The following is a 7,500-nucleotide window of genomic DNA, read 5'->3' on the forward strand; positions in this document are numbered from 1 at the left end:
TGCATGTCATCCCTCCTCTCTCTTTCTCTCTCTCTCACCCATCCTTCCTGTCATCCCTCCTCTCTCTCTCTCACCCATCCTTCCTGTCATCCCTCCTCTCTCTCTCTCACCCATCCTTCCTGTCATCCCTCCTCTCTCTCTCTCACCCATCCTTGTCATCCCTCCTCTCTCTCTCTCTCACCCATCCTTCCTGTCATCCCTCCTCTCTCTCTCACCCATCCTTCCTGTCAGTCTCTGTCTCTATCATTACAACAGAACCACCTAACAGCAGAATGTGTGTGTGTGTGTGTGTGTGTGTGTGTGTAGATGTTTGCTGCGTACCCCCGGATGCCCTTCGCCCCGGCGCCAGGCAGCGTCAGGTACCCAGCACCCCCGCAGGACGCAGCCAGGTGAGTGCCCCCCCCTCTCATGTCTAAACCCCTCCCCCCCCCTCTCACGTCTAAACCCCCCCCCCCCTCTGAGCCCCCCCCCAAGCTGACAATGGACAAGGCCTATCCTGAAAGTGGAACAACCAGACTTCAACCCCCATCTCTTAAATAATCATTATTCATCATAATAATAATAATAATAATTAGGGATGTCCCGATCCCACTTTTTCACTACCGATACCGATACCGATCCGATATTTGTATACATTTTTTGACCCCTGAATAATAACAAATACCTCCCCAGTATATAGTCCACACCAACAACAGTTAAATTAAAGACTGCCAGCCTTTATTAAAGCAACAAATGCGACGTGTTGTGGATTGGAACTACGGATCATAAGCTTTCAAATGATGTGTCATACATTGAAATCCGAAAAAATATGAAGTTAGAGTCATTTGAATGTTGTTAGACGTCAGGCACATAGCGCTATGCGCATTTTAAGCGCATATAGGACTCGCGTGAAGCACACAGCGATATGCGCATTTTAAGCGCATATAGGACTCGCGTGAAGCATTTCTGCGACTCGCGTGAAGCATTTCTGCGACACGCGTTTCTGTTCACTGTTTTCATTCCCCATCGCTTATACACATACGTTTGACTGCGGATGACAGTAGGATCGGATCGGAGCCTTTTTTTTCTCTGGTGCGATCCCCGATCCAGCATTCAGGACCAATATCGGGTCGATATCCGATATCAGTATCGGATCGGGACATCCCTAATAATAATAATACACCAAATTGATATAGCGCCTCTCAACAGTGTTTCTGTAAGAACCCACAGATGCCTTCTGACTTCAGTATAATTACCCTCCCTCTCCCCCCCCTCTCCCTGCTCCCCCCCCCCTCTCCCTGCTCCACCCCCCTCCCCCCCCCTCTCCCTGCTCCCCCCCCCTCCCCCCCCCCCCTCCCTCTCCCCCAGGGGTCCGCGGCAGGGCCGCCCCCAGCAGGGCCCCTCCCAGGCGTGGCTGCAGGACCCCGACCGGCCCTCCATCATCAGCGCCACGGAGCTCAAGGAGCTGGACAACCTGGACACGGAGGCCGACGAGGGCTGGGCAGGTCAGCAGGCGCCATGGCAACCACCTCTCTGTCTCTCTGACCTACTTTTTATTCATTTACTTTTTTTGCCATTTAGCAGACAGCCTTTTATCCAAAGCGACTTACAAACAACAAATACGTTTAGGCAAGGCAAGGCAAGTTTATTTGTATAGCACATTTCATACAACAGGGGTTTAGTAAAGCCAGTCACAGCAGGAAGTGCTCCTCTATGCTCCGGCTGGGCCACTGGCAGTCTGGTGCTGGGAGGAGGAAGTACAGTCCAGGGGGGTAGTAGATAGGGCTGGGCAAACGATCAAAATGTCTTTTTCGATAATCGCAAGAATTAACGATAAATTAACGACCAAAAAAGTTTTTTTTTTTTTTTTTTCCTATTGCACACATTCATTCATTAACATTCAAACTAGATACTACAGTCAGATAACAATCCTCTTAAACAAGGCAGTGAGTAGCTTAAATTGTTTAACTTAAAAACACATTTTACGTTATAAATAAAAATATAAAAAATAAGTAACTCACCATAGGAGCAGTAAAAAAACAGTTACTCACAAATAGGAGGATGACTGAAAACGTTAGGAGCGTCCAGCTTAACTTAAATTTAAACTCCAGCGAGAGACTGTAGGCGGCAGGCCTACTGGTTCTTGTTCAGAAAGATGATCATGGGTGTTGATGGGTGTTGTTATCATGGGATAACACATGTTCAGGGGTGAGAGACGAACGCAATCTGGTGACACGTGGACAAACTCATTTCCATTATTATTATTATAAAAAATAAAAAATAAAAAAAAATAACGATTATCGAGCAAAATATTTTGTGATCGACCAAGATCCTTATCGATCAATTATCGATCGTCGATCATTGATGCCCACCCCTAGTAGTAGATATCTCAGGAGGGACGGTGGCCATCTTGCTTGTGTGTGATGTTCACCCCCCCCTCCCCCCCTCCCCCCCCCCGTGGTCCAGGAGCCCAGATGGAGGTGGACTACACAGAGAAACTGAACTTCAGCGATGACGAGGAGAACCACGCAGCCAAGGAGAAGGGAGAGAACTGGTGAGACCCTAACCCGGCTCCATCTGTTTTACTTTACTTTTCATCCCTCCTTCATTCCTGCCTTGCTTGAGGCCTTCCTTGAAGTCGTCACTCTTCTTAACATGACCTTTGACCTTTGATGGGTTAGAGCAGTGTTTCTCAACCCTCTCCTCGGGGCGCCCCAATATTTGATCTGTTCCACCACCAGCTCACCTGATTCCACTGATCAAGTACAAAGCAATGATGGTTTGTACTTGATTAGTTGAATCAGGTGTGCTGGTGGTGGATCAGATCAAATATGTGGAGTGGCTGGGGCGCCCCGAGGAGAGGGTTGAGAAACACTGGGTTAGAGAAATGTTATTATGATCTGTCTTACCCTCTGGTTCCCTCCCTCCCTCCCCTCCCTCCCTCCCTCCCTCCCTCCCCTCCCTCCCCTCCCTCCCTCCCTCCCCTCCCTCCCCCCCACCCTCCCTCCCTCCCTCCCTCCCTCCCGCCCTCCCTCCTAGGGAGTGGATGGGTAAGATGGAGAGGATGAGGCCCCGCCCCCTGGACGGTAAGGATGTCAGGAAGGAGGGCTCCCAGGACCGCTCAGCGAGCAGCAGATTGCGGGTGGAGGGCCGGGTCCCCAGGGCACCCTCCCCAGGCCACATGGGGCAGTACAGCAAGGCCGCCCCCCCCCAGGACTACCAGGTGAGGCTTAGGGTCCCTAACCCTGCATACATACATACATACATAGATTAGAATAGACACCATTTGTGCCCCGCGGTGGTGTAGCGGTCTAAGCACTAGCCACTAGTGCAAGCTGCCCACCGGGGACTGGGATCGAATCCCAGCTCGCCAGACCCGGATATGGCCGGGGCACACACAGGGAGCGGCATATTGAGCGGCCGCTCCCGAGGGCGGTATAGGAATATTTCCGGACAAGGATCCGTCGCGCAACAGCGCCCCCGGAGTGCCGGAATAACGGTGCTGGGCCCGAGGAGCCAGTCAGCTAGTCTGCCTGGCGGCCTCCTCTGGGGCTGCCGGCCACGGGGTCGTGCGGCGGATCCTACGCAATAGGCAGGGGATAATTGGATGCTAGGTTGGGTTCAATTGGATACCAAATTGGGTGAAAAAGGGATAAAATCCCCCCAAAAAGGAAAAAAAAAGAATAGACACCATTTTGCCTTTCGATCCAAAGAGATTTTACACCTATTTATATTTAATCATCCCCCTCTCTTTTTTTCTGTCCTTCCATCTCTTTCTCTCTTCTCTCTTTCTTTCTCTCTCTCCAGGGCAGCGGAGGAGCCCCTCCTCGTGTGGCCAAGCCCCCGGGCGCCACAGCGCCCCCCGCTGGCGAGGAGGACCCGGAGGCGTGGCGGCAGAAGCGCAAGAAGCAGGACCTGACGGAGGCGGTGGAGCGGGCGCGGCAGCGGCGGGGGGAGGAGGAGAGGAGGATGGAGGAGCAGAGGCTGGCCGCCTGCGCAGAGAAGCTGAAGCGCCTCAACGAGAAGCTCCGACCCCCCCCGCCCGAGGCCACGCCCTCCCCCGCCCCCCCCTCCCCCGGTCACGGAGACCCCCGCCGCCAACGAAGAGACGGGCCCCCCCGCACCTCTGCGTGAAGACACGCCCCCCCTGTCCTCCGCTCCTGCTGCTCCTTCTCCCCCCGTCTCCCTCAGCCCCGCGCCTCAGCCCCCTCCTCCTCCTCCTCCTCCTTCTCCTCCACCCGCCCCCGTCACGCAGGCCACAGCCCCCCCCGCGCCAGACAGGGAGAGGGTGGAGAGGGAGAGTGTAGAGAGAGAGCAAGCGGAGGCCAGTGTGGTGGAGGAGGTGGAGGAGGTAGAGGAGCAGGTTCTGTTCGCGCCAAGCCCCCCCCCGGCCCAGAGACCAGCAGCCGCGGTGCCACCCCCCGAGCCTCAGGGCGGAGGAGAGGGCCCCCCGGCGGAGATGGGGCCCCTCGGCGAGGCGGGCCCCTCGGCGGAGGAGAGCCAAGCCATCATGCCCGCCACGCGGGACTACTTCACCACAGACGACAGCAGAGGTGAGCCCCTGTGACTGACAGCCCTGTGGAGCTGTGTGTAGAGGCTGTGTGTGTAGAGGCTGTGTGTGTAGAGGCTGTGTGTGTGTGTGTAGAGGCTGTGTGTGTAGAGGCTGTGTGTGTAGAGGCTGTGTGTGTAGAGGCTGTGTGTGTAGAGGCTGTGTGTGTAGAGGCTGTGTGTGTAGAGGCTGTGTGTGTAGAGGCTGTGTGTGTAGAGGCTGTGTGTGTAGAGGCTGTGTGTAGAGGCTGTGTGTAGAGGCTGTGTGTGTAGAGGCTGTGTGTAGAGGCTGTGTGTGTAGAGGCTGTGTGTGTAGAGGCTGTGTGTGTAGAGGCTGTGTGTGTAGAGGCTGTGTGTGTAGAGGCTGTGTGTGTAGAGGCTGTGTGTAGAGGCTGTGTGTGTAGAGGCTGTGTGTAGAGGCTGTGTGTGTAGAGGCTGTGTGTGTAGAGGCTGTGTGTGTAGAGGCTGTGTGTGTAGAGGCTGTGTGTAGAGGCTGTGTGTGTAGAGGCTGTGTGTGTAGAGGCTGTGTGTAGAGGCTGTGTGTGTAGAGGCTGTTTGTAGAGGCTGTGTGTGTAGAGGCTGTGTGTGTAGAGGCTGTGTGTAGAGGCTGTGTGTGTAGAGGCTGTGTGTGTGTGTGTGTGTAGAGGCTGTGTGTGTAGAGGCTGTGTGTAGAGGCTGTGTGTGTAGAGGCTGTGTGTAGAGGCTGTGTGTGTAGAGGCTGTGTGTAGAGGCTGTGTGTGTAGAGGCTGTGTGTGTAGAGGCTGTGTGTGTAGAGGCTGTGTGTAGAGGCTGTGTGTAGAGGCTGTGTGTAGAGGCTGTGTGTGTGTGTGTGTGTGTGTAGAGGCTGTGTGTGTGTGTGTGTAGAGGCTGTGTGTGTAGAGGCTGTGTGTGTAGAGGCTGTGTGTAGAGGCTGTTTGTAGAGGCTGTGTGTAGAGGCTGTGTGTAGAGGCTGTGTGTAGAGGCTGTGTGTGTAGAGGCTGTGTGTGTAGAGGCTGTGTGTAGAGGCTGTGTGTAGAGGCTGTGTGTGTAGAGGCTGTGTGTGTAGAGGCTGTGTGTGTAGAGGCTGTGTGTGTAGAGGCTGTGTGTGTAGAGGCTGTGTGTGTAGAGAGGCTGTTTGTAGAGGCTGTGTGTAGAGGCTGTGTGTAGAGGCTGTGTGTGTAGAGGCTGTGTGTGTAGAGGCTGTGTGTAGAGGCTGTGTGTGTAGAGAGGCTGTTTGTAGAGGCTGTGTGTAGACATCACTGTGTGTGTGTGTGTGTGTGTGTGTGTGTGTGCATATATGCTAATAAAAATCAAACCGGTCGTTTGTCTTTCCAGAGGAGGAGCGCCCTCCGTCTCTGCCGCGCCCGGAGCCCCCCAGCGTCGAGGACGCCCCCCCCCTAACCCTAACCCCAGACACGGAGGGGGGGGAGGCGGGGGCCGCCGCGCGTCCCTCTCTCACCTCCGGCTACTCCAAACAGTTCCAGAAGTCTCTGCCCCCCCGCTTCCTCAGACAGCAGGTAGGCCGCGCCCCAAGGAGAACCAAGTCGTGTTTCTGAACGTTGTCCAGAGCTGAAATGAACGTCTTGCTGTGATAAACAGAGCAGTCTGAAAAATGTGAACCCGCCAATTAAAGAGACGCAACAGGATTTCTTACAGGGTTCCCACGGGTCCCTGAAAATCCTTGAAAGTTTGTGAATTTGAGATAGATGAAAGCACAGGTGGGTATGCCTGCCGGCCATTGCTGCCTGTCGCACCTCCGACGGTGCCGGTGGGCTGACTGGGATCTGACTCCTCGGACCATCTGTCTTCCACCGATTAGGATGATCTCGAACGCTGCTGTGAAAAGGATGGGGGAGATGGAACAACCCATCGCTATCCCTTTCTCCAGCCGGTGCCAACACGTTGAGAACTCCTGGGTTGTGTAGCATACATGGAAGTTGTTAAAGTAAGTTGCTACTAGGCTCTGGATGCACGGTGGTATGTGGAAGAATTTGAGGGCAAAGTGGATGAGCTGGTGGGGAACAGACCCATCGGCATTTGCAAGGTCCAGCCAAACGACGTGCAGGTCTGATTTGCTCCGCTTCGCTGTCTGGATCTGTTCCCAGATCATAGATGCCAGGAAATCCTGGGACGCCTGCCTTCTGACAGCTGGTGTCGATGTAGTTGTTTGCCAGGAGGTAGCTGGTCATGCGCTTTGCCATCACTGAGAAGAAAATCTTCCCCTCCACATTCAATAAGGCTATGCCTCTGAATTGGCTGATGTTATGGGAGTCTTTCTCTTTCGGGATGAAGGTAGTGACTGCTCTGCTCCATGCTGAAGGGATGGATTCTGTTTTCCAGGCAATGCCCATTAGTCTCCACAAAAGCTTCAGGGTCCTTGGGCAGTTCTTGTATACCCTATAGGAGACGCCATTTGGTCCGGGTACAGATGCAGCTCTGCCATGCTCCACCACCTGCTTAACTTCAGACCATCTGGGGGGAGTGGTGTCAAACTGAGAAGAGGGCTCGGGTGGGAGCGGTACGTGCCCTGGGGAACCAAGGGGACTCTCCTTTTGGCTGTCACTGAGCTGGTCCTTGATGTGTTCCTCCAGCTCCTGCTCGGTGGTCTGCAACTTCCCCGATTTCTTCTCCTCAAGCACCCCTGGCGTACTTGAACGGGTCCCGGAAGAAGTTCGTCCTTGCCTTTTCTTTGTTGCTTCTACGTTTCCTGATCCGTTCAGCTCGCCTCAGGTGGGTGAGTCTGGTTCTGATCTGACTCCAGAGGTTCTGCAAGCCCTCCTTCTCCTCTTCCTCAGCTCTCCTCCATGCCTTCCGCAAACGTCGCTGCTCCTTTACCAGCTGGAGGATTTCTCTCGCCCGTCTCCCGCTCTGCCTAGGAACGGTCCTCCTCTGAGGCATCTCTCCAAATCTTCCCTTGCCTTCCTCATAGATGATATGGCCGAAGATGTTCAGCTTGGACGTTGTGCTGCCTCTTAGACTGTTCTGGAGGGTGGT

At 54.3% G+C, this 7,500-nt stretch overlaps 1 protein-coding gene across 1 annotated transcript in view; it reads left to right on the forward strand.

Moving 5' to 3' along the window:
* Nucleotides 1-7,500, forward strand: part of prrc2c (proline-rich coiled-coil 2C) — a gene marked incomplete at its 5' end in the record, with an annotated part of 47,500 nt that overhangs the window by 6,507 nt on the left and 33,493 nt on the right. Inside the window, 7 exon segments of the mRNA XM_080535949.1 lie at nucleotides 307-389; nucleotides 1,348-1,484; nucleotides 2,446-2,533; nucleotides 3,019-3,202; nucleotides 3,787-4,109; nucleotides 4,171-4,532; nucleotides 5,842-6,023. Coding sequence (XP_080392075.1) covers nucleotides 307-389; nucleotides 1,348-1,484; nucleotides 2,446-2,533; nucleotides 3,019-3,202; nucleotides 3,787-4,109; nucleotides 4,171-4,532; nucleotides 5,842-6,023 — 1,359 coding nt within the window.

The sequence above is a fragment of the Nansenia antarctica genome (assembly GCF_963989245.1).
Source record: "Nansenia antarctica genome assembly, chromosome: 7".
NCBI classification, from domain to species: Eukaryota; Metazoa; Chordata; class Actinopteri; order Argentiniformes; family Microstomatidae; genus Nansenia; species Nansenia antarctica.